At 40.8% G+C, this 27,986-nt stretch overlaps 1 protein-coding gene across 1 annotated transcript; it reads right to left on the minus strand.

The window, feature by feature from the left end:
* Positions 1 to 465: 465 nt before the first annotated feature.
* On the minus strand, positions 466 to 27,968 carry TBL1XR1 (TBL1X receptor 1). Its single transcript, XM_032224817.1, is given in 20 exon segments — positions 466 to 7,815; positions 9,780 to 9,881; positions 10,789 to 10,954; positions 13,269 to 13,396; positions 15,681 to 15,755; positions 17,217 to 17,338; positions 21,316 to 21,334; positions 21,336 to 21,362; positions 21,364 to 21,378; positions 21,899 to 21,933; positions 21,936 to 21,965; positions 21,968 to 21,994; positions 22,115 to 22,154; positions 22,156 to 22,179; positions 23,979 to 24,120; positions 24,925 to 24,970; positions 24,973 to 25,056; positions 27,749 to 27,839; positions 27,841 to 27,873; positions 27,875 to 27,968. Coding segments are annotated over 20 exon segments (1,275 nt in total). The 5' UTR covers positions 27,917 to 27,968; the 3' UTR covers positions 466 to 7,788.
* Positions 27,969 to 27,986: the final 18 nt, after the last annotated feature.

The following is a 27,986-nucleotide window of genomic DNA, read 5'->3' on the forward strand; positions in this document are numbered from 1 at the left end:
TCTCCTGGGCTGTATAAGATTGGCTTTACATTTAAAAAGAGAAGAAAAACCACAAACAGCCCTTCTCTGAACTGGAACATGCCAAAATGTCTCTTTTCATTGCATTCCTGGACAGCTGATCAGTACGTGCACATGCGCACCGGAAACGTGAAGTTCATTTTCCGCCAAGCGCATGCCCGCTGGGCAGCTCCTCTTCTGGTTGTGACCCAGACAAGCGCGCATGAAGTGCTCGCTTTTTGGCACTTAGTGCCGAAAATGTTCACTGCCATCACTGCCCTGTACTGTATTTTTGTGTCACATCCATCTGCGCCCGTGTCTTGGGAAGCATGGAGCAGCCTCTGTGTTGTTCACTTGGGATCACATGGCCCAGAAGGAGAAAGATGTCTAGTTGCCCCTCCCACAGGAATGAATTCATGAATTTCCCTGAACTCAAAAAGAAAAAAAAAAAGGACCATTCAACTGGCATCGTATCAAAATATATTTTATTCTGGACCTCTTTCAGATCTGATTCAAATTACACTTGTCAGAGCAATACAATGCAAAGGGAAACCTGCAACAGAAAAATGTGCCTGGAAAAAGGATTAAGAAAGAGAATTTTAAGGGTGGGTGGGAGGGGGAGAAAATCATTGTGATGTGGAACCAAAGTACATCATAAAAAGGTGTAATTAACATGGGTCCAGGACAGTATAGAACATCTATATCAGTCTTCTTTAGACAATAAATCATGAAAACTGAACGATAAAATCTTTCTGAACAAGTAGAAAAGCAAAGAGAAAAAAAACCTCTCACATGGGCTGGTTTTACACTGGTATATGTTTGTAATTTAACTGGATATATATATATATATATATATCTTTGAAGAAATGGCGTAGACATTTTTTTATCCAGTGCTATAGAGATAGGATCACAAAGTAGACCCCCCCAAAAGATTTGTAACTCCAGATTCAACCTTTTTTTTTTTTACAACTACGTCAAAAGTCAGGAGAGAAGGAGAAAGCGTCGGCAGGAAGAAAGGAAAACAAAAAAACGGAGACCACTTTTGAGTTCTAGATCACTGACCTGTTCACCGCAGCCTGTAGAGAAATAAGATTGCAAAGCATACTAGAGAAGCAGTTAAACGAAACAGAAGATTTTTCCTGAATTTATCCACAAATGGGAAGAAAGGGGGGGGGGGAGGAAAAAAAGAAGAAGAAAGCAGCAGTCCAGGCGATGATTAAAAACCATTCTTTTGTTTGATAGACCTCAACGGAGAACGGAGACCTAACAGTTGTAATGGTTGCTGCACCACTCTTAACAGCATTGACATCTGTGGCTGTGATCATTTATGAGTTTGACCATGAGGCATCTGTCTGTATCTGGAGGAAATACCAGGAAAGCTGTAGGTTTTCCTCTGTAGAGTAGGTTTCAAAGCAGTTCATCTCAAAATAAAACAAAAACAAAACTTTGCTGCTGTCCGAATCTAGAGCTTTCTTTAGGTGTCTTCCTGCTCCCTTCTGTTCAACTTCTGGACATAAATCTTGACATATGGGAAGCCAAGGGAACAAATGTTTGAAAGGAGGCTATTTGAGAGAAGCAGGACAGCAGTGCAGCAGCTGACAGGAGGTGGTAAAGAGTCAAAATGCAATACAGAATAAAATCAACACAATGTGGGGCTCTTATGGTGCGCACTGGTCCTTCAGCATGTTTGCACATCAATCCTTTTAGACATAAAACTAGGAAAGTTCTGTCACTGCTCATGTGCCACAATGCTGCCCCTTCCTTCTTTGGGGAAAATTAAGAATTCTTTCCCTTTTTCTAATAGTTTTCTACTTTTCAAATCCACTCCCCAATACTGGAAATTCCAGATGCCCTTGCTTAGCCAATGTTACCTTTTGCTGACTGCTTCTTAGGAAACAAATCTGGGAGCTTCTCCTGCAGCTAAAATTGGAAAAGGGCATCTAAATATCAAAATACACTTTCTCTCTCCTTTGAAATTACATATTTCATGGAAAGTCTGTAGCTTTAAGGCTGAGATGGCCAACCTATGACACACATGCCAGAGGTGGCACACAAAGTGGTCTTTGTAGGCATTGGAGAGCAGAAAACGGCCTGAAAACAGCCATTTTTCGAGCATGCGCACTGGCCTGCTGGTTTTTGGGATATTGCAATTTTGCTGCTTTCTGAAAACCAATCGACACAACATAAAAATTAAAATTGGTATAAACTTTTGGTCTTTTTCAATCTTACTTAGCTTACTATAAAAATCAACAGTCTTCAATTTGTTATAATTGGATGCAAGGTATTTTACTTTCACCCTACTTCCCAAACCACAGACTGATTTGGTACTAAGTTTCCAGAAAGAGGCTCACAGCTACGGGCCCCATTGTAAATTTAAAATACCTTTAACAACCAATCAATAAAGTAATGCTTTCAGAGGTAACAATAAAAACCTAAATTACCCTTCCTTCAGCTGGTGGCCCCAATATTTATTAGAACTACAACTGCCCACTTTTTACTCTAACCATCTAGATGGCTACAAATTGTAGTTATTCAATTTATTGAATAAAGTTATTCCCACAGCTTGGTAACCTAGGAATTAGATTGGGAAGGATGCCCTTAGTTTTAACCCAATAACCTAGGAAAATGGAGACAAGACATTTTGTCATAACCACATCCTAATGGTCGTTATCTTATTTGACCGTAGTGGAAGTGGATTTTCACCCATTTTTAATACATCACCCTTATTGCCCAAAATCATTTTGTCTTAGGTTGTTAACAGATATCCCCCCACCCCCCGATTAACTTATCCAAAATAAGTTATCCAAAAGTAAAACACCAAACTACTTTAAAACAATCCAACCTTCAATCACTGTAGTAATTGGTAAATATTACCTTCAAAACATTTTCTGGCAGTGTCATTTCAAGAATGAATGTTCATTTTATGCAGGCTGTTAAAACGGCCATGAAGCCCATTTCAATGGGCTTCAGATTTTTCTCCAGAATAACGCCCATGAAGAAAATTAGCTTTCTTAAGTCTTGGCAAAATTCAATTTCTAGTCATGGTGATTGGGAATTCAGGGAGATGTAGATCAAAGGTCCTCAAACTTGGCAACTTTAAGACTTGTGGACTTCAACTCCGAGAATTCTCCAGCCAGCATGGCCGGCTGGAGAATTCTGGGAGTTGAAGTCCACAAGTCTTAAAGTTGCCAAGTTTGAAGACCTCTGATGTAGATCAATGATCTTAAGGGCAACAGATTGGGGAAGCCAGATCTAGACTTAGAACTAATATCAGGATGGAACCAAAGTATGGGAAAGTGCTATTATTAAAGCTGCATTGCTCAAGTCATATGAATGGAAGAACTCTTATAGGGGGAGACGACTTTGAATGAAGAGAGATGGGACCCCATCATCTTCACCAGTGCTCCCACTTCAACCAGAGTTCTGCTTTTAGCACATGCATGGGCACACAAGTTAAAAACAATGGTGGCAAAATGAATGACAAATTAAATAGCCAAGGAATACTGTGATATATCTCAAAAGTGCCCTGCTAGTGTTGGGGAAAAAAAAAACAACAAGGCTGAGAGGCCTTACACGTAAGTTAAATCCTGAAATGAGGAATGGCAGCTTTGAGGATTTCCCCATTCTGTTTATTCTGCCTTGGGTATTTGAATTGCTCTTTTTATTGTGCTCATCTTCTCCCCACCCACTTCCATACCACATCCTCAAAAGTTTTGTCTTACTGAAAAGGAGAAGGAAGTCAGTTCACAAGTGGAACAGTACTGTGGCACATGGATGAAGAGACAGCAGTCAACAGTTGGGAGTTCCAAGCTTTTTCAGTTCAATGCCTATCACACAAACAACCACAATACACATCTGGCCCTTTTCCCTACCGCAATATCTGTTTGGTTTTTTTTAAGCTGTGCCGCTAACTCCTATCCTCACTTTAACTTCCCCTCCCCAAATGACCCATGCTATGGGATGATAAAGGGCAGGGAAGCTGCAGTGGGGGGGGGGAGAAGAAAAGATGGCACAGCACAAACAGATCTGATGAAAGAAAGAAAGAAAATCTCCAAAATACCTATCCTATTTCCTATAGAATACTCTTTTTAACAGCAATGGTTTATAATGGCATGAAACATAGAAAGCTTGGGAGGATCTGCAGGCCATGGGAATGAAGTTACTTTTTGCCAGGTGTGGGACTTGGGAATTTGGAATGTGGCTTGTAGAACTCAAGAGCAAGACTGAACATCTGGCCCACAAAAAATAATAATAACAGTCTTACTTGAATTGTTTTAAAAGCAAAATTATGTAGGAAGGAAGGGGGGAATCAGCCCAGGATTTTGGTTGATAACACAGCTGTGATAATGAAGCTTCAATAAAGTCTACATGCTATATCATACTTAAATGGCTAGAATCAAACAAACCAACCAACCAAAAGAACAAGAGCTAAACAGTTGCAAAACCAGAAATATGAACGTTGCTGTGGAAATCTTGCAGCTGTGTCAAAAGACTTCAAACACCATCTCGTTTTTTTATACACTTTTTTTTGAAGGAAGCTGAAACATCAGTTCAAGAGCTTGTATGAAAAACGAACAGACTGTCCATATCAAAATACAAAAGTACTATCAAGAATCACCTCTGACTTTTTTTTTAAAAGATTTAAGTTCAGTGCAATTGACATTTGTGTTTGCTAAAGGAAAAGAAAATGCTGTTTAAATATACTCAAAATAAAAATCCCCAAAAAACACATTTGTGTCTATTCCTGGGAGCACAGTTTAAAATTATTGCACAGATTTTTTTTTACATATTTTAAACTTTTAAAAAATTATTTTTAATAATGACAGAGGTCAGCCACAGTCCTGGACCTCCAGCGGTAAAAAGCAAGGTTTTTCAAGTGCCAGATACTCAACAGGTTAAGTTTCTTACATACTATAATTTACAGGGAAAATTATTCTTAACCTCCTAAGCCTATTCTCAAACCTCCTAAGCCTATTCCCAAAATCAATGCAGAGGTATCATTGGATGGAACGACTGTCCTTATAGGTGTAAATCTTCCTTTTTTTTCACTCGCAATCTGTGTGTAACTTTAAAATCACCCATTAAGAATAACCACGATGGTGTATTTACACATCAGCTAAAAATGGTTGTGGTTGCCTTATAAGCTCGACTTACTTCAAGATCTGCTTTCTGGTTTGTACACAGAGGTGGCAGAAGTCAATGCTGAAAGAATCTACTTCACAAAGAGGGGAGAGGATAGGATGCAGTGCTCTGATTTAGCAAAAGCCACAATGGAATATAGAAGATTGAGCTCTTACAAAGAAAATGGGGTTACTGCAGAAGCAGCGTTTCCTCTCTTAGAACTTAGATCTTAAGCTGGATCTGTGCATTTCCTTGCCTGATGTTAAAAAGAAAGGAGGCATACACTGCAATGATGTATGGAAACACACACACTGTAAAAACAAAACATAACCACCCTCATTGGAAGGAGGGAAAGGAGAATTCAACACGGTGGCTAATTTACAAATAAAGGGGGGAATCGGTTTATATCTTCAAAAGGAAGAGATCCAAGCTTTGGGTTTATACGCTGCGCTGCCTATTGAAAGAAGTAGCAAAAATGGAAAAGATTAGAAATTTAGTATTTCTGCACTGTGTTGCTGTGACTAAAAAGGAGATCCAAAATGGAGGCTTCGGCAAAGCAAATGAGTACAAAGCATTCCTTTAGGTTAAAAAAAAATCAGGCGAAACCTTAAAAACCCTGAACAACTCCTCTTTGTTTAGGAAATTGGAAGCTGCAGAAGACACGAAGGATCAAACGAGAATGGAACAGGTCAGCCTTTACAATGAACTTTCACACGCACACATAAAAGTCCCACTGTTGCTATCGCTTGTGATCAAAACACAAGTTCATGTGAAGGAAAAGCAAGACTTGATAGAAGAAACACAGACATTCCAAAGTAGTGATTGTATATTTTCTCCTGGAAAAAACTTTTTAGCAGCTTACACTTAAATCTAAATTTGAAGGGTGGTGTGATGTTAAGAGAAAGGAGACAAGCAGACAGGAAAAATAATAATAACGGGGGAGCAACAGGGAAAAATTAGTGCAAGACTATTTTCTAGTATGGAAGCTCAGTCACTTGGTAGTTAAAGAAGCACGAAGCAAAGAGTTTTGCCAGGGGAGGTTCCTCCTTTGACTTAAAAAAAAATATGAGGAGCCATTCATCACTGGGAACTTTACCAGCCCAGTGGATCTTAACCCCCTGCTGCAAATATTGCTCAGTTCTCCCTCTTTTGTGGAGGGACGAGGAGAGGATTTCCAGTGAAACAGTATCGCGAAGGGAATAAACGACGTGACTTACTTCAGAAAAATCTTTATCAAAGAGGCTTCAAATATGTTTTTGTAACGAAGAGATTAAAAAGGGAAAAAAGAAAGAAATAAGCGCTTGTCCCCTAAAGTCTGAAATACTTTCAACTGGGAATTTGGTTATACCGAGTAAAGATGGGGGTGGGGGGAGATTCGTACAGAGGTTGTAGCAGAAATCTTTGTCCAAACTGAGAATGAGGCAAATCCTTTCTCTCTCTCGCCATTGCTTCAATTTTCACAGTGCGACTCAAATGGACGATGATCGTGATTTGGAAGAGAAAGAGGCTCCAATTCATCTGTTTTTCTTTAAGCTTGGTGTTGGGATTGCCTGAGCTTACCTCCCATCAAGGTCTATCACCTCTTTTCCCAAGATGAGACCACACAAAAACTCACCACCCCCCTTGCCATTAAAGCTCTCCAAACCAATGATACGATTCCCTACTGTGGGCATCCTATTTCAAGCCTCTCCGTCTTTGTTTAGGTGTCTTCTTGCAATTTTGTACACTCTTAAGATTTGGCAGAAAAGTCTCAAGATGGGGATTGTTGCTTTTTGGAACTGTCATCACCAATAAAACGACTAAGCGCAGCATCTGAGGAGCCTGTAAACTATTGGATCTGACGAAAAGAATAAAGGAATGTTGACCCTCATTGGTCAGGATGGGTTTTGTTTTCTTCCTCTTTGTCTAAACTGGAAGAAGATCTACACAACACTTTTCAGATGTCTATAAAGTTAAGGAAGAATTGAAAGAACTGCTGAAAAGGATTCCCCTCCCTCCAATTCTTAGTGAAAAGATGCACCACAACCTAGAAAAGAATGCCACATCCTGGCTTCAAGCATTAGTAAACCTTAAGAGCACAATGGGGAAAAGCAATGAACAAATCACTGTTGCAGGGATATATGCAAGTTTGTTTTCCCTACACATGAAAAAAAAAACCCACCTAGTCATTACCTATTGGGGTGGTGGGGAAGGATCAGAAAGGAGGGAAAACAAAAGTTTCATAAAGGACAAAAATAAAGAAAAGAGGACAAAGAAGATAGGGAAAAGAATAAGCCATACACAAGCTTTCCTCAATCTGATACTCTCAAACGGGCTCATTGCATATTTCGGTTCTCTTTCTCTCATGTCCTGTTTTTTTTTGTTTTTGTTTTAAATTTCCTCCCACTTCCAATCTTTTTTTGGGGGGTAGGGGAGTGGCTGCAGCAAATTCCAGCACTTGGTGAACAGGCTTCACAAGCTGTGACATCACTCTGTCATCTTCTTCAGGGTATAATTGTTTGCTTTTTTTAAAAAAAGAAAATGTACAGTACATGTATTTAATTATTTCAGGTTTGGCTGTAGTGGACTGGCCATGGTTCAGTTGGGACAATAGCAGTACATGGGTCGTGGGGACAGTCATTTTGGCTATGTACACATTCATAGTCGGTCCATGGCTTCCAACTAGTAGCGCTATTTCCGTAGATCTAGTACGCAAACCTGCAGAGGAGGAGGAAGGAAAAAAAGGGGGGGAGGGGTTTCAGAAATTTTATTTATGCATTAGATTTGGATAGCAACAACAAAAGAACAGGCATCCTACAATACTAGTGCACTATTATTATTACACTCATTACAATATGTGGGGCTCTTGGTGTTGTGGTCCGCCAGACTCGGACGATGAGGAGGTTGGGGAGTTACTTGGGCCAGTCCTGGAGTCTGGGGAAGGCTCTGTGTTGGAAACAGAGATAGAGCCAGGGGCGTCCGATATTTCCCAGCTGCCTTCAGAGTTGGAGATAAGTGTGGAAGAAGAACAGATGGGGGCAGTTCCAGATGCGCGCATGCGCAGAGATGTCAGGAGAGGAGAACAACTGAGGAATAGTCGCCGACTTGGGAAGAAAGGCACACATGGACGCTGAATGTCCCCTCCCTGGCTGGGGAATTAATAGACGCAAAAGAGGAGCGGTGGTTGCAGGAGACAACAGTTCGGATTTCTTTCAGAATATCGTGATTCGTGTCTCAGACTGCTTGCCAGGAATTAAGTTATGGTTTTGCTACTGGAACCTCTCGGCCTGGCAATTATCCAAGGAACTGATGAGGTCTGTTACTGCAGTTAACCCTTGGGAGGATTATTGCTTGGACTTTTCTGTGTGTGAATGCCATGAACTCACAGTAGCTAAATAACAAAGGGTTTTTCGGGACAAGGAGTCTGTTTCTTGGTTCTGCTAAGGCTGGGTCGAACACTTGAGGCTCTCTGAGCTTGGCTGTTTCCTTGCAGACATTTCATTACCCAAACTAGGTAACATCATCAGTGCTAGTAGGGAGTGGGATTTGCTCTCTGTTTATATTCTAGTGTCTTGCCCTGTCAGTGTTGGTGGAGATAGTCCAAAACTCAAGAGTGTGCCTTTTCAGTGGTAGATCTCTAATATCCTTGTAATATCCTCATCAGTGAATTATGCCTACTCCTGCATTTATTGCCTTTGCAACACAAGACAAAATCTTTTTCATGTCTTTTAATGGTATCTTGATTTTTTTTTAAGAGGAATTTTGGTTCTTTGGGATGCATTCAAATGAAGGGGAATTTGCAAACCCTACTACAGGAAGTCCTTGACTTACGGCCATAATTGAACCCAAAATTTATGTTGTTAAGTGAGATACAGTAGAACCTCTGGTCACGACCAAAATTCGTTCCATAACTTTGGTCACAACCTGATTTGGTCGTGACCCGAATCTAACCAAAATTAATGCAGGGGCCATTGTTGTAAACAAAGGACAGGAAGTTTGACGCTTACAAAAAAACCCTGATTTGGTCATGGCCAGAAGTGTTTGTGACCAGAGGTTCTACTTTACGACCTTTCTTGCCACAGTGAAGTGAATCACTGCAGTTGATAATTTAGTAACATGGTTGTTAAGTAAATCTGGCTCCCCCCACTGATTTTGCATGAGAGAAGGTCGCAGAAGTTGGTCACATGATCTTGGGACACAGCAACGGTCATAAGCATGAACCAGTTGCCAAGCATCTGAATTTTGATCACATGATCACGGGGCTGCTACAAAGGTCGCAAGTGTGGGGAAATGGTCATAAGTCACTTTTTTCAGGGCTGCTGTAACTTTGAACAGTCACTAATTGAACTGTTGTTAAGTGGAGGACTACCTGTATTAGTTCTTTTAATTAAGTACAGCAGGGGATTTTTCTTGAGTGAGGGATTTCGCGAGAAGTTTCCTTCAACCTTTCTCACTTCATCACAGGTCTGCCTCGCTTAAGTGCTATTAGCTTGATTGCTTAATATTTTATTTTATTAGTTTATTTAAAAGTAATAAATAAATTGTAGGAGAAAAATTCTACAAACCCAAGTATACCCTACACTTTACAGAAATAAAGCAGGACCTAAGCATACCCAGCATATTTGGATGCCTGTGTCTGATAAAACGAATCGAGGAGTAGGATCTCATTTTGCTTTACTTACTGAACCATCTGAAGCACTCGCTCCAACTTTGTCTCCTGCTGCATTCCAGCAAACCTCAAAAATGCCTCCTGTCCCCCGATAACTATGCACCAGAGCACCCGTCTAGAAAAACATTAAAACCAAGAGGTTGGGATAGAATGCAATGACATTGAAATGCAATATGAGCGCAGCCCCATGTATGCGCCCTGCCTCCGTGCATGCACACCCTCGTGCATTCGCGCCACCCCCTGCACATGCATGGAAGAGACCTGAAGACCAGCTGGCTGGCGTGATGTGCACACATGTGCATTAGAAATGGGTTGGGGCGACGGCTGACACAGAGAGGGCTCTGCGTGGCACATATGTCATGGTTATGTATCATTCCATAATGCTTTACAGCACTGTCTGGGCAGTTTACAAACCTCAGTACATTGCTTCAAACAATCTGGGATCACATTTTACTGACCACGAAACTGGTAAAGTCAACCCTGAGCCTGGTCAGGATAGAACTGCAGGCTATGTGCAGAATTTGCCTACAATACTGCATTCTAACCACTAGGATTCCTTTCCTGGTTGGCCAGAAAAAGGGCACAGCTTCTTGTGAGAACCACTGACAAGTATAGCAAGAACAACACTCCTAAAAGCCAGCTCCAAAAATCTTTTGCTACTTTAGAACTGAATAAAGGGCAGAGAAAGTACAAAATATTTCTCACATTATTTACAGATGGCTTTGGTTTTTCCGGTGGGTGGTGAGAAGAGATGAAAATTGCAATAGTCAACTTTAAATGTTCAGAATGTGAGAAAAAGACAGGGACTGCCTTCACTGCCTAATCTGTAAAATGATCTGCATTGCCTCAAATCTGAGATATAACAAATTGCTTTTCTTTAATGGAAAGGAATAACAATGTCATCCTTCTGTCTTTCCCACTGAAGCTATCCTTTTAGTATGATCTGATTAAGGCCATGAGAAACCTTTAATAGGTAATAAAAAAATAAGTGGATAAAATTACTAGTGCTCCAGGAGACATACCTGTGTATTCCAGATGTGTACACATTTGTCGAAAGAACCACTGGCCAGATATCTACCATCAGGACTGAAAGCTACACTGTACACAGGTTCTTGATGTTTCGTCAAGGTGTGGATGCAAATCCCTCGGTCTACGTCCCATAACCTGACTGTAGAATCAAAGGATGCACTACCAAAGGCAAGAGGAGAACAATGATTGTTAATTTTAACTGTAATTTATATATTTATTCATAAAATGTACCTCCCATTAAAATTGTCTGTGGAGATTCTCATCTTCCAGGTCATGGTTGTCCCAAAGGTGCTTTTTCGGGAGGCAACTGGACTTCTTTTTCTTTGAAGGTGTTTCGCTTCTTATCCAAGATGTTTCTTTAGGTCTGACAGGACAGTGGATATCCTTCCATTCTCCACAATTCTGTCCAAGCTGAAGAAGCTTCTTGGATAAGAAGTGAAATGTCTTCAAAGAAAAAACAAGAAAGCCCAGTTGTCTCCTGAAAAATCACCTTTGGGATTCCCGCTACAATTGTAAAAAGACTCTTGACTTCCAAATTGGACATCTTCTCTCACTCGGTGGTCACTATGCAACATTAGCTGTTATTCTCCATTTCTTAGAACTTCTGAGACATGGAAAAATGTGGAATACGGTTCACGAGTGGGATGGAAGTTCTGCCCATCTTGAATAAGAAAAGCAATTACATCCGGTCATTTTATATTAAGCAGCCACAATTTAGGTGACATTTAGCAAGCAAAAAAGCAAAAGTGAAATTGGCTGTTGAAGAAGTCAACAATGAAGTGTGTCAGGAAAAGGACTTTGTGTTGTAATTTAAGTAGGTGATGCTGAATGCAGGTGCTATGTAATATATAAGCTTGCTACGAGGCTAGCTATATGATGATTGGGTATTAGAACCATCATTCAAAGCATGCTACTACGAGGCACCTCCTCCTTGCCTAGTTTATATTCGGGAGAGAGCTGGCAATTTAGGAGATATTAATGGATGCTTTGAAAGTCCTACTCCTAGGAACATCAGTCAGTGTAGCAGGAATGGTACCTGGTGCTCCCAGCAGGCTCTGGTCGTATCTCACTACTGGAGTATATGCTAAATAGCAGGATAAGTAGTGACTGGCAATCCATGTAAAATATTTACTATGATTCCTTTTCAGGTAAAAGCATATTTTAACCAATTTACTAGTAGACTTCAATTTATGACCCGTCATTTAATGACAATTCAGAGTTAAGATGGATGCCCCAAAACTATTTACGACTCGTTTTTTAATTACAGCGATAACCCCTCCCCCTGAGCCATGTGATCACATTTTGGGCACTTGACAACTGACCCATGTTTACAGCTCTATGCAGCATCCTGTAGTCACAATCTACAATTTGCCAGTTTCCAGCAAAAGACACACATTGCTTAATGCCACAGCTTTCACTTAATAACTGCTGCAAAGTGTCTGTCTATATATCTATCTATATCTATATCTATAGATTTACATTTATATATTCTATATAGATCTATCTATCTATCTATCTATCTATCTATCTATCTATCTATCTATCTATCTATCTATCATCTATCTATCTCTATATCTATCATCTATCTATCTCTATCTATCTCTATTATCTATCTCTATATCTATATGAGAGTCCAGTCACATGATCCTTATGACCGCAATAACTTCACAATTTTGGGCTCATAAATTAAGCGGCACCTGTAATCTGATCTATAAAATTAGGAGAACCCAATTACAGTTGATTTCAATGTATTTAATAAAAGTGAATGTGATCCCCTGTTTAGGTTTTAAAAAGGAGTTGTTTTTCCTCAATATTCCATCTATTCATGCTACCTTATCTGTTAAAAAGCAATTAAAATATGAAAAAAATAAAAGAAAAGAATTTCCAAATCAGAAAAGGGACTGATAATGGCAGCAAAACCACTACAGAGTTTCCCCCAAAATAAGACAGGATCTTATTTTCTTTTGACCCCTGAAATAAGTGCTTGGCCTTATTTTCTGGGAGGTCTTATTATTTTTGAAGTACAGGAGGGGGTGAGCATAGTCACCTCATGGCTGCTGTTGTGTTGCAATATTTTTGGGGAGGGATTGTTTTCCGGGGAGGGCTTATTTTAGCGCATGCACTCAAAAGCCAGATTAGGCTTATTATCTGGGGAGGTTTTATTTTCAGGGCAACAGGGTATGTTCTTTAGAGGTCGTCTGAGTTAATGGAATTACACATTAAAATTCTGAAGGAAAAAAAGGAAAAGGAGGACAGGAACCCCACAAGGAGGTTATTATTTCCGCATATTTTCCATATTTTCGTAGGACAATCCTGAAGCACAGTTGTGGAACCATTTCTATATTCAAGAGGCAGAATAGTTGCCTGGTCTCCATATTTAATCTCAATAGAAGAGTTTCTAGACTAGCTCAGAAAGACACTGAGCAAAATGATTGGCTTCATTTTTCCCCCCTACTACACAGCGAAACCTTACCTTGCTAACATTAGATTGGCGTTTGGATTGTTTGTTCCTGGCCCTGTAGGGCTCCATTTGATAGTATAAATTTCTTTGTTATGGGCCTGCAGATCATGAACGCAGTTGTCTTGCTTCATACTCCAGATCTAATAGAAAAGTGAATAAAGAAAGCAATAATCCAGCTTTATTTAATTTCAGGTAAAGAGGTCCTCATCAATCTTGCAGGGTTTTAAAGCAAAACACAATAAAAGGGAGAGGGGAGGAGCATTTTAATTTGTTTGTTTTTTTAAATACCTCAGGTATGAGATAGCAATATTCAAGAATGAAGTTGTATTTTTAAAACATGGGATTTTATTTAGATTCACATTATTGGAATAGAAGAGAATAGAATAGAAATAGAATAGAATTATTTATTGGCCAAGAGTGATTGGACACACAAGGAATTTGTCTTTGGTTCATATGCTCTCAGTGAACATAAAAAGACAAGATACATTCGTCAAGAATCATAAGGTACAACACTTAATGATAGTCATAGGGTACAAATAAGCAATCAAATCATACTAGGAAACAATCAATATAAATCATAAGGATACAAGCAACAAAGTTACAGTCCTGCAGTCATAAGTGGGAGGAGATGGATGATAGGAACAATGAGAAGATTAATAGTAATGCAGACTTAGTGAATAGTTTGACAGTGTTGAGGGAATTATTTGTTTAGCAGAGTGATGATGTTTGGGGGGAAACCGTCATTGTGTCTTAACTTGTGTCTTGTGTCTTAAATATCAACTTATGGTAGCTTTAGAAAAATAGAACAAATGCCTTTTTTGTGATTATATATAGCAATAGCAATAGCAGTTAGACTTATATACCGCTTCATAGGGCTTTCAGCCCTCTCTAAGTGGTTTACAGAGTCAGCATGTTGCCCCCAACAACAATCCGGGTCCTCATTTTACCCACCTCGGAAGGATGGAAGGCTGAGTCAACCCTGAGCCGGTGAAATTTGAACAGCCAAACTGCAGAACTGCAGTCAGCTGAAGTACCCTGCAGTGCTGCATTTAACCACTGCGCCACCTCGGCTCTAAAGAGTGCATATAATTTCTATAGGGAAGGATGCAGACTGATTTCAGATTTCACCCCGCACTCCAAGCAAGCTGATCTGACTTCCATATTGGTAGAAGACTCTACTTCAGTGATGGAAAATCTATGACACGCATGTCAAAGGCGACATGCCTCAATGTTTTGGGTGATGTATCAGCTGTCACCAACACCCAGCATCTATTCTCTACAGCACACCTTCCTGCTCATGCCATTTTCAAAAGCTGCAGAAGCCATGTGAGAATGGGCTATGTTCTTGCAAGGCTCCTGGAAATCATGGGGCAGAGGAACTTCCAAAACCTGTTTGAGAATGGGGATGTGCCGTCACGCAATCTTAGGAAGTCATGGAAGATGAATGAGGTGGACTCACATGCCTTGGGAAATGGCCTTCAAAGTGGCAGTGGTAGCGCTAGGGCTGAAATCAATGCCCAGGCCTGTACTGCCACTTATCAGACTGACCTAAATTAGGGGCAGGGTTAGAAACATAGAACTTTTCTTTTTTATTTGGCTGTGTGTGACACAACAGCTGAATCAGGTTAGGCATTTTCTGAATTTTTGACATACTGAGCTCAAAAGGTTCACCATCACTGCTCTACGTCCTGAAAACCTAGAGTAGAAACTGAGTGTTCATCTTCTTTCATAGGTAAAAGGTAAAGATTCTCACGGTCATGTGTGCTAGTCGTTTCTGGCTCTAGGGGGCGGTGCTCATCTCCATTTCTAAGCCAAAGAGCCTGCGCTCTCCGAAGACCTCTCCGTGGTCATGTGGCTGGCATGACTAAATGATGCCAAAGGTGCACGGAACACTGTTACCTTCCCACTAAAGTAGTCCCTATTTTTCTACTTGCATTTTTACGTCCTTTCAAACTGTAGGTTGGCAGAAGCTGGGACAAGTAATGGCAGCTCACTCCGTTACGCGACACTAGGGATTCAAACCGCTGAGCTGCCAACCTTCTGATTGAAAAACTCAGTGTCTTAGCCACTGAGCCACCGCGTCCCTTATCTTCTTTCATACTGTTGGACAAATATCACTGCTCCTTCTCCTCCTCTATCATCATCCCCACCACCACCATCCTAGTTTTAGAAGTGTGCACTCTCTTATGGTCAAGAAAGCAATGAAGTCTTTTTGCACACTATCAACTCTTGCAAGTTTAGGAATGAGAGTCATATAGCAGCTGTACGGCTCGGACAGATGCAGGCAGCTAGAACTACCACAGTGCAATCTAAGTAGATACAGAAATAAAGATTGAAACGACGAGGATGGATGGGAGGCAGCTATTTTTCCAACGATTTCGCAATAGGAGTCCAAAATCACCCAATGCGGCAATGCACTTTTACCTTTAGAGTCATGTCATCGGAACAAGAAGCCAGAAGGTTACCAGTGGGATCCCATTTGATTGCATTTACTTCATTCTGAAAATAAGCAGCAAGAGAGATATTGGCATCTCGGTTTTCTTTATAAGGGAAACATCAGATTAAAGGTGGGGGAGGGGGAATGGTTTCCCAGATCAAGAAAAAAAACGGGAAGGGGACAATATAGAAAATAGAGTGAAAATGTTTGGCTAGAAGCAACCAGGGACAGAAGACATACCTAGGAGAATTGACTGAGGTTTTTATGTTGGAAAACAGCAGGTTAAATCTCTTTTAAGAGGCCAGTATCACAAAACATTACTTTTTTGCTTACTTCTTATTAAAAAGTAATTTGGAGTCCAGAAGGGCCTTCTCTGCTGTGGCTCCTGCTTTCGGAATAAACTTATCTGTGGTGAGATTGATCACCAACTCTTCTGACTTTCAAAAGAGCCTTACAACATGGCTCTGCTGGATGACTTGGGCCCAATGGAAGAGCTTCACACTAGAAAGGGTTGGTTAATTAAAACCTGATCCCATCTTCCCTCCCACCCCCAAGATCCCGGTCCCTCCTTTTACCATCTTGTGTGAATGATTTTATTTATCTGCTTTGTTATCTGATGATTTTAATGCTTTTATGCTGCAAGCTGCCCAGAGTTGTTTTGATATGAGATGGGCAGCAAATACATTTCTAAATAAATAAATAAATAAATAAATAAATAAATAAATAAATAAATAAATAAATAAATAAATAAATAAATAAATAAATAAATAAATAAATAGGAAGGTGTAGGAGATGACCAGGCTGAGCCCGAGGGAGGGGGGATCAAATGCATCATAAAGCACAAGTCCCTGCCCCCCCCCCAAGAGATTTATGGTCCATCCCATCTTGAATACCTCTCTTATACCCCGTCAGTTGATCAGATTCTTGTAGAGAGCTTAATAACTTTGCAATAAATATACTTATACTCATTTGAACTGCCTGGATCTCCTGATTTCCCTGGCACTCAACAAAAGAGTGCTTAGTACTTGGGACCTTCTCTTTATTCTACTTTAGTTCCCCTCCCCCACAACCAAGAACATCCTCCAAATAATATAACCATAACACTACAACTTCCACAGCATACAGATACCCTTCATAAAGGGTATACAAATTGAATGGCACCTAATCTTTACTCTCCCTGAAGACTAGCTGAATTCATTCTCGAAACATGTTCAATGTCTATAGAAAACTGACAACTTTTTTCAATTGGGAACTGTGACTTTTGCTAAATTCTACCTAAGACAGCTCACATGCAGAGAAGACAAAATAGCAAAACTGTGCTTCAATCTTTGTTGTTATTGATGTCCTCCAAATAAGTTGAGGTTGAATTTTTGAAGAATCTGAAGATTGTGAATTATGGGAATTGTAACCCAACACATCCAGAGGGCGCATGTTGGGTTGGGATAGATTGGTTTGAACACAGTGTCTTTACTTTGCTTCACATATATGCTACGTGGATAACAGCTAAAATAAAAATTACTTACTGTGTGGCCCTGGAAGGTTTTGATGGGTTTATCTTGACCTAATTTACAGACATGAATACACATATCTGTACTACAGGAGGCAAATGTGTTGTTGCTCTGCCAGTCAACATCTAACGCTGGTGCTATTGACAAAAAAGAAAGAAAAAAGTTAGAAGAAATCAATCATTAACAAATTAAAATGATGAGATGACTGGCCAGTTTAGACAGGAGTGGGCTTCAATGTTCCCGCTAATTTTTTTTCAGTGTGAGCGGAAAAGTATAGTGTTTGAGCAGCACATTTTCATGCCTGAGCACCTGAATTTTTTTCACAGATGTCACCTAAGACAACAACGAAATCAGTGTTATTTGAAACTCAAAGTTATGTTTATTCAAGGTACCCGCTTAATTAAAAGTGCTATATAATATCAGTATCACTTAACAACGGTCCTGCTTAGCAACCAAAATGTTGGCTCAGAAACTCTGGCATTGAAGCACGCAAGTCTTAAAGCTGTCAAGTTACAAGACCTTTGCACCCCTAACCCTTTAGGGAAAAAAAACCCCAGGGGTCTTCAAACCTGACAGCTTTAAGCCTTGCTGACTTCAACTCCCAGAATTCCTCCTCCAGTCATGTTGCAGCAACGTCATCTGCGTGGATCTGCTCCATCTTCGGTTTTTTTCACAGGAGGCAGGGCTGCTGCTGAAGATGCCAACGAGCCCCCACCGCCACTAGAACATGCATTTGTTTAGCATGACATAGAATAGTCTTTCAACCAGAAGTATGGAATAAAAGAGAGACTGATAAATATTAAAAAAAATAAAACCAAAAAGCAGCTATTTATTTGAGTTCTAGATAAACATTTAGTTCAGATTTAATAGTGTTTCAGAGATGTGGCTGTCAGCTATTTGTGTATGTATGTTATTATTATGGAAGGTTAGATGAGATTTCACCAACATTATTCACCCCTGATTAATGCATTCATTCTAATAATCGAGTCTGACTCTGAATTACAAATCTATGTCTGAAGAATCTGGGTTAAGTTTTGGATTGGAAATTTGGGGAACATGAAAGTTTATGCATAATTTTTGTAATTTTTTCATTGGGTCTTAATAATGATTTTATTCATTTGGGATTTTTTTCATAGGCTTAACACAGCTCTAATTTTGTCATTAGGAGCAATGTAACATTGGCCACTAATGTATTGTATACTGGTTGCCTTAGAAGGTAACACCTTTTGTATAGTAGGAACTTAAGATAGGCAGACTTCATACAGGTAAACAATTGAGAAATATTGTTCTTTTAAAAAGCAGTGTTAATTGCTGCACCTTTCTCATATTAAGTATATTAGCTCAAGTTCATGTTAGGAAAAACTTTCAGTCTTAAAGGTTTGGTGAGGAGAAATTCAAAAATTATTTTAAAGAATTTAAATTAAATTTGAGGCTACCTCTGCTTTCGCTCTCCCTCCCTCAGTTGTGCAGCAGCGGCAGCTCTCAGCCTATGGCGGAAGCGTCACGCAGGCTGTGGAAGGAGGAGGAGGAGGAGGAGAAGGGAACCAAAGAGAGGCTTTTACCGGGTCTGCGCCCCACAGCCAGGACCGTCCTTGCGCCTCAAGCCGCGTTTCTTCCTGCAAAGCCCTTCGGGCAACCCGAGAGTTCCGCTTGACGCCAGAAGGGCTTTGCAGGAAGAAACGCGGCTTGAGGCGCAAGGACGGTCCTGGCTGTGGGGCGCAGACTCGGCAAAAGCCTCTCTTTGGTTCCCTCCTCCTCCCCCTCCTTCCACAGCCTGCGTGACGCTGCCGTCGTAGGCTGAGAGCTGCCGCTGAAACAAGTTTGGGAAGGTCCTTTGCGGGCGGCCAGTTCTAGCTGCCTGCAAAGGACTTCCCCACGTTTGCTTTGAAAGAAACCTCTGCGCGGCAGTTAGAAACCTCTGCGCGGGGGTTTCTTGCCATGTGCGCGGCCGCGCAGCCGCGCACCTTAGAGGGAACAGTGGTGGGCTTCAAAATTTTTTGCAAGGGGTTCTCTGCTGGTTGCTGGGTGGGCGTGAGAATGGTGGGCGTGGCCTAGTAGGCTTCCTGCACTGGGGAGGGCATTTTTTGCCCTTCCTGGGCTCCAGAGGCCTTGGTCAAGCCTCCAGGAGGGCGAAAACTGCCTCCCCAGGCTCCGGAGGCCGGAAACAGGCCTCCCTGAACTTGTAGTAGGCTCATTTTTCGCCCTCCCTGAGCCTCTCCAAACGCCCTGCACTTACCTGCATCCAAAACAGGCTGTGTAGGAACTCCTGGGAGGGGCGGGGCCAGCCCGGAGTGGGATTTTGGGGGTTCTCCAAACTGCACAAAATCTTAGCTAGAGGTTTTCCCGAACCCCTGCGAACCCCCAGCAGCCCACCCCTGAGTTTAGAGGGAAAAGAATTTGGAATGCAAAGTATGATGCAGTTTTGGAAAGAGTCAAAGGGAGACTGTTTTATACTTGAAGAGGAGCTGTGAATATGACAATTACCGTATTTTCGGAGATAAGTTGCACCTTTTACCCCAAAATAGAGGGCGAAAATCTGGGTGCATCATATACATTGAATACAGCATTTTTGGCCTACCAAAACCCGCCCCCTTTCCAAAAATGGACATGCAGAGAATTTGGGAGACTTGCAAAGTGCTCCTGGGGGCTGGGAAGGGCAAAAATGAGCAACAAATGGCCCATTTTTGCCTCCCCCCAGTTCCCAGGAACATTCTACAAGCCTCCCAAAGCTCTGCATGCCCCCTCTTTTTGCAAGAAACAAGGTGGGCAGAGGGTTTGTGAGGCCTGCAGAGTGCAAAACCTTTTTTTAAAAAAAATTACCTTTTCAAATCATGTTGCGTCTTATACTCCGGTGCGTCATATCGTCCAAAAAATACGGTAATCAGAATTTGTAGTATCCAATTTGTCATATTTATATCCTGCTTTTGTCATATTTGTATCCTACTTTCCCTCCAACTCAAGAGTACATGGGAAATTCCTACGCTACAATCTTCTTACAAAATTATAACCTAAGAACAGGGGAAGTTGGACTGTGGTGTAACCACAGGATATACCAATACCACACTGTTTACATTTTTACACGTACAAGAAAAGTATCAGCGACAACATTTATTTCTGAAGGTCTCCAGACATTTTGGGACTGACTTGCATGAACTGGAAGATATGGATGTTGTTGCAGAGTGGCACAATGTTAAGAATGGGGCGAAGATGTTGCAATGCATGCAAACAAAGAGAAGCAGGACGTGATGCATGTGAGTGAACAAGGAAGAAGTGTATAGTGTGTGTGAACACTGATCAATAGCGAAGTGCGAACTGGAATCCAAATTTTATTCATTTGACTAGGGTGGGAGGGCACTGCAAAGGCCAGAACTTCAAGGACTAATTAGAGGTCTCTTTGTTCAGCACCACTGTAACTTGAAATGGTTGCTGGACAAATGCTGGACAAAGGTTGCTGGATGTTAAACGAGGACTACCTGTATAATGAAATGTGAGATTATAGCATAGCATACCTAGACTTATATCCGCTTCACAGTGCTTTAGCAGCTGTCCTAAGTGGTTCACAGAGTCAGCATATTGCCCCCAACAATCTGGGTCCTCATTTTACCAACCTGGATGGATGGAAGGCTGAGTCAACTTTGAGCTTGGTGGAATTTGAACTGCCAAATTGCAGGCACCCAGGAGTCAAAAGTAGTAGCCTGCAGTACTGCACTTTAACCATTGGGCCAACGAGGCTCAGTCTAAATCATTATTTTAAGCAAAATCCAATCAAGAATCAAGAAAGCAGTCTACTCTAATATGTTGCTGGTAGCAATGCAAATTAGAAGTTGAACCTGAATCAAGAGAAAGTAAATTAAACCAGTTTCCCTTTTCTGCCGATAGGATGAAATCTGAACCAAGATAGACATTTATTTTTGAAAGAGCCTGTAATTTTCCCACAGCTGATCTAGCTGGAATATCAATCAGTAGTGCTGTTGGAAATATGTGCTAACTGTAAACGCTCATGCCTCAAGCACCACATACAAAAAAACCACAAAAAAAAAACTATTATTAACTAAGTCACAAAACATTGGTTTATGAGCTGTTTCTTCTTTAATCTAAAAGAGAAAATACATACCAGAATGGAAAGGAAACTGCCTGTTTGGCTTCTCCAGTATGTGCATCCCCAAATTATTGTGGTCTGAATTCCAAAATGGAACAAAAAGAATAAAATGGTTTTACAATTTGGAGTATGTTTAAATTTACCAAATCAATTGAAACAATATTTTAAGACTATATTTTCTAAAGAATGGATTCCCTTCTAAAGGCTAATGTTCTAGGTTCCTTCTCTCCTTGATTAGTTTCCACCCATTGCTTCTTGTTTCTGCCTCAGGTGCCTTGGAGAATAGTTTGACTCCTCTTCTTTGTGGCAACCCCGGAGATATTGGAAGACTGCTATCATTGTCTCCCTAGTCCTTCTTTCATTAAACTAGACATACCCAGTTCCTGCAACCGTTCTTCATATGTTTTAACCTCCAGTCCCCTAATCATCTTGTTGCTCTTTTCTGAAGGTGTGATGTATCACGTGACATATTGCGATGTTTTTTGCAGGCCTGCAAGTGATGCATCCAGCCGGTGGGCTGCCAGTTGACACCACTATCCTAAACTATCTTCATAATTTTATCTGCAGCAATGTATTTCAAGTAAACAATGCGTTTTACCTTGTCCACACCTGCACTTAAAATGAAGTTCCCTTCTTATTCCATTTTCATGCAAATATGGGACCTTATGCTGTCCTATTGTGCTGGCAAGATTACCTAAAAACAAAAAGGACACTAGTTATATTTGGCCAGATTTACCCAAAAAGTATTTGAAATACTTCTTCCCGTCATATTTAATCTTTAAAAAGGAAAAGAGGAAAGTAATGTTGCTCTCACCATCTTTAGTCCATATCCTTGCAAAACCATCATACGACCCCCGTTGCTAGGAGCGTACCTTCACTCTGGAATACAAGTATAAACATTATTCTATTACTATGTGTTCTAAAAATCTGTATTCTTCAAATGGAGCATGCTTCCTCTGGTTTAGAGACAAGCAAAGTGTGAATTATACAACATCCCGCTCTCAAAGCTTTCGTGTTTCATGAAGTTTTCTTTTTACTTGGTCGTGCGATCGTATCTTCCCAAGCAAGAAAAATCATTTGTTTGAAGAACTGCTAGACATAAGAGGTCTGCAAAATGTTTCCACCGGAAATGATCATTTTTGGGCTTCTCATAAGATCACAACAAAGCAGACCAGCTCATTTCTGAATCATTTGGGCCAACTCTAAACCTCAAAAGTGTATTTAATGAGTCCTGTTATAAATACCTTTCCACAGCCTCTCTTGGGAATTAGTGGCTGGCCATTTCAACATAGAAACTTTTTAAAGAATATCTATTCCACACGGATCTTCTTGCAAATCTATCATTTCTTCGTATCCTTCCTTTACTGAACTTTTGAGAGTTGTTCCCTAGACTTCTCTTGTGAAAGACTTTTGATGGTTGAGTTAATTCATTTGATTTGACTCTAGGGAGAGTTTTTTTTGCTGCACAAAGATTCAATTGCGGGGTGAACGTTTCTGGTTTCTTCTTGTTTCTGTTAAGGTTATCCGGAAAGATTGCTTTTGTTCCCTCATACAAATGCTGCTGTTCCACATTTGCTTCACATTCTCTGCAGCCACATTTTCAGGCGCAACTGCTGTTTCATAACTCCAATATACTATAGTCCCAAAGGTGCTTTTCAAGAGGCAACTGGTTTAAAAGTCTAAAAATTTAAAAGTTGCCTCTTGTAAAAACATCTTTCGGACAAACCATGACCTGGATGACTGAGAATCTCCATAGACACTACAGTGCAGTACGTTATAAAAAAAACAATTTGCAAAGGACTGTGCCTGAGTTTTGAAGCTTTTTGACGTACAAGATGCTTCCGAAGTATAAGACACACCTAGCTTTTGGGGAGGAAAACAAGAACAAAAAAATCTTGCCTCTGCCTCCAGCATTTTGCCTCCTTGCAGCAAACAGAATGTTTCCATTTCAGTACAAGCTGATTAGCCCAAGCAGCTGATTCTTGGGCCTCCTGACATCAGCTGTTTCAGGATGCAGGGATCGCTACACCGTATTGCCGCCTTCACGTGCTCCATTTCGGCCTCCGCATCCTGTTTTCAGTCTCTGCCGCCCCATTTTTGGCCTCTGCGTGCCCATTTTATGCCCGTTCAGGGCGGCGGGGATTAGAACAGTGGAAAATGGGGCACACAGAGGCAAAAAATAGGATGCGGGAAGACGAAAATGGGATATGTGGAGGAGGCAATACTCCTCCCTGCAGCCTGAAACAGCTGATTGTTGGAGACCAATCCAACTGATAATCAGCTGCTTGTGCTAATCAGGTTGTGCTGAAGCTGAAACAGGCTGTTTGCTGCAAGGAGCCAACTGCTGGGAGGCAGAGGCAGAAGGTAGGGGCCTGCAGGTGGATGGGGCTAAATTCAGTGTATAAGACGCACCCAACTTTTAACCCTCTTTTAGGGGGGAAAAAGTGTGTCTTATATTCTGAAAAATACGGCATGCCTAGATTAATGTGTATACTTAATTTCCTGGTACGCCCTACACTGAACTTCAGCAGAAGACCTATTGGGCTGGTTCTATCACCAGAAGAATAAAACAAATATCTATAGCGCTCATGGAAATCTCAAAGTGGTCACCTCCAAGAATGCATGTATTTGAAGCTCAAAGTATGACTATTAATTTGAACATGGGAATTTTTGCTCACATTCCAATCCAGAGATGTTACATCTTTGTTACTTGGTACGTCTTGCCCTCCTTCTCGTATACAGTGCCGAAGCACCAGCTGAGTAGATCCGCTGGTACTGTTTTCACTAAGATTCCAGATTCTTGCCGTTGAATCTCCAGATCTGCAAAATAAACAGCCTCTTAAAACAAAATACAATTCTTTTCAGTCAAGCTCACCAAAGACTTAAAAGAGAGGAATATGGAGTGTTCTTGAAAAGCATCAAGATGTACTACCATACAATTGAATATAACTATTCAGTTATAAGTAGACCTCGACTTACAACTAGTCGCTTAGTAATCGTTTTGAAGTTCCAATGGATCTCCCTGTGGGTTACTTATGACCCGGATTTGAAGTTCTGATGATTGGGGAGTCCCTCTGGTCACATGACCACAATCCAAGCGCTAGGTGATTGGATTGCGTTATGGATATTTATAGCATCCCAGTCACTTGACTGTGTTTTATAATAAAATTGGCACTTAATTATGGTTTCACCAAAATTGGCCCATAGCAAACCTTTGGTTCACCTAACAAACCAAAGCAATAAGGTCATAAATAAGGTCAGTTATGTGACCAGCGAGCTTTCGACCATCACAACTTTCAACCATAATTGAAAGCTCCATTATGGTCATAACTCGCGAACCTGCCTGTACAATCATCCTCTACGTAGATTCCATAACAAGATTCAAACTCCTTGGACTTTAGGCAGATAACCTGATTGTCCCTATTCAACCAACTAAACTAGAAGAGCATTGTCTTACATTCCCCTCCTCATACAAGTGTCTTATGTGCTACTAATCAGACTCAAAGTCTCTTGTTTCCTACATTTCCAATCAACAAGTTAGGAAGATATGGAAACGAAGAAGTTTTCTTTAGGATTAAAGCTGGAAAGAGAGGTTACATTTTCAACTTCTTTAGGAAAGCATACCCTGAGGCCAAAAGATCACTGACAGGGTTCCAGGCGCAGATGAAACTTCAGATTCGTGACCCCGCAGCACCACTGCTTTGTTAGGAGGGATTTCAACATCACCATCCACTTCCATCATATCTGTATGATTATCTATCCAAAAGAAACCATAAGGAAAGGGGAGGTATGTTGCCATTAAATTATTGTTGTTTTGTTATTATTAATTCATTCATGCCCTACGTCTAGCTTATGGGGATACCTAGGACATCATCACTTTTATTACAGGTAGTCCTCAACTTACGACAGCTCCTTCAGTGACTGCTCAAATTACAATGGCACTCAAAAAAAGTGACAGGATCGTTTTTCACACTCACGACCTTGTGGCATCTCTATGGCTTTGTGATCCAAAATTCAGACGCTTGGCAACTGATTCATATTTATGACAGTTGCCGTGCCCCAGGGTCATGTGATTCCCTCCTTTTGTGACCTTTTGAGGAGCAAAATGAATGGGGAAGCCAGATTTGCTTAACTACCGTGTTACTAATTTAACAGCTACAGTGATTCACTTAACAACTGTGGCAAGAAAAGTTGCAAAATGGGGCAAAAAACTCATTTAACATGTCTCAGTAAAAACGGAGGCTCAATTGTGTTCTTGAGGACCACCTGTATTTGGTTCACTCTTTTACTCTCGTAGATATGTTGTTAATGTGCTATCTCACACCTGTACTAGAATTCTTCTTAGTAAAGGGTCCATACCCTTTTTTTAATTGAATATTAAAAAGGAATAAGACCCCATATCCTAGTCATTGATTGTGCCTACATTTTAGTCCTAAAGTAAAGTGTCCTTTGATAATTTGGACTACCGTTCCCATCAACTCAAATCCATGGAGCCTTGAGTCAGAAAATAATAGGACACATAATAGCCTTAATATTCAGGAAGTTCCAGTTCGGAGAAGTTGTAGTAGATTCATACTTTGGTCTTTAAGGAGGGAAGTGGTGATTTAATTCCCAACTTGACCAGATTAGAATGATCTTAGCTTAATAATTGTTCTATGAAGGTAAAGGTTCCCCTTGCACATATGTGCTAGTCATTCCTGAATCTAGGGGGCAGTGCTCATCTCTGTTTCAAAGCTGAAGAGCCAGCACTGTCCGAAGATATCTCTGTGGTCATGTGGCCGTCATGACTAAACGCCGAAGGCGCACGGAGCCACTTTTACCTTCCCACCAAAGGTGGTTCCTATTTTTTCTACTTGCATTTTTATGTGCTTTTGAACTGCTAGGTTGGCAGAAGCTGGGACAAGTAATGGGAGCTCACTCTCTTAAGTGGCATTAGGGATTCAAACCGCCAAACTGCCCATTTTTCTGATCGACAAGCTCAGTGTCTTAGCCACTGAGCCACCACGTCCTATATAATTGTTCTATAGAATATTCTATTTGGGGGGAAGGGAGGAGGCTAAGAAGACAAATGGATTAAAAAAAATACACAAAATTCTTTCAATCATTGCCTTATTTTTAAAAATGGATAAATCGCACATGAGGATATAATTCAATAATAAAGGGAATAACTGGTTTTACTTAAAATAAAGCCAAAATGGTTTTTAAATCTATCCAGGGCATGTTCCTTTATACATGTGTGGTTCTTCCACCCTCCTCCATGATAAAAATTACATATGATCCAAGAGGAGAATATTAACTGGTAGATAAGGTTTCCAAAAAAAAAACCCCACCTGTTTTATATAAAGTTTCTTGGCTCTCAAAAACAGATTGTCAGTAGTTTTATCACATTCATCTAACTTGAGTGAATATACAGCCACTCAGTGGCTATGATTCAATAATATATTTGTTTGGCAAGAAAAGACTTATTAAGCACATATTTCTCAGTAACAAGACCAGATGATTACCAAAAACAGCTTTATTGTGAGCTAGCATCAAAAATCCTTTAAAAGAAAAAATCAAATTAAAATGCTGAAAGGTTATGTTTGGATTACAAGAGCAGAAGTTGAAAACAATCACGTAAGTTCATTTTCCATGAAATAGAGAGCCATGTTAAGCATAGCCTTTAGATCTCTGGCAAACTAATTTAAGAAGATCCTTCTACTCCTGGGTGGAACAGTATCCTAGGAGACAGGAGGACTTTGTGTGCTCACGTACATTTAATACATGGGCTTGGGTGTGTGAAAGAGACCGAATTAGCTATTCCAGCACAACTGGCAATTGAAAGGGAGCAGCTGGATATATTCACTTCTAGGAAGACAACAGGGCCTCTACCATTTGCCTGTTTCGCCAGCAGGGGGGGCTCCCTCACCACAATCTCCTTAGATCAATGTTTCTTAAGGTTGGCCACTTTGAGAGAGATAGACTTCATCTCCCAGAAATCCCTAGCCAGCTGCTGCTAAAGTTGAGAAATACTGCCTTAGATCAGGGGTGTCAAACTGGTGGTCCGCGGGCGGAGGCGTCACGCACAGGCCAAGCCCACCTCAGCTCCACAAAGGGAAAAAACATCGCGAAGGTCACGTGAGCGAGTTTGACACCCGTGCTTTAGATCAACATTTTGGATTTCCAGCAGAAACGCCCAGAGGGGCTTCCAAATGCAAACAAGAAAAGGCAGAGACAATGGTGACTTAAAATAAATCTGTATTGTGTAAAACTAATCCCAAATAATAGCTACGTAAAGTGGGGTGTTTCCCCTCTGCTTTTGGCTTTTCTTTATTTAATCTTCTCACCATCTGGCTAGGTGGTTTGTATGTAGAAGGTGGAATAACTGAGGTTTTTTTTAAATACACAAGCACATATTTCAGGCTGCCTACCAAGCCATTCGCAATCCATTAATTGCATCTCCACTCACTTGCTATAGTGTGGGCTCCATTCTCCTCTCCGTTTGCAGTGTTTTCACAATTTTTCGTAGATCCTTGCTGATTTGTTGAAGCCGCTGCGGCTTGCGGCCGCGGCTGCCTGCTGCTGAGCAAGTTGTGTCTCTGTACGCCTGCTGCCTTGTTTGCACCACATCGGGCATCAACGGCGTCTATCAGTGAAAGAGACTCTATCGGCGGCCATCAAACAAAGTACGTCCTAAAAACACAGGG

Source organism: Thamnophis elegans, chromosome 10 (assembly GCF_009769535.1).
Source record: "Thamnophis elegans isolate rThaEle1 chromosome 10, rThaEle1.pri, whole genome shotgun sequence".
Classification (NCBI taxonomy): domain Eukaryota; kingdom Metazoa; phylum Chordata; class Lepidosauria; order Squamata; family Colubridae; genus Thamnophis; species Thamnophis elegans.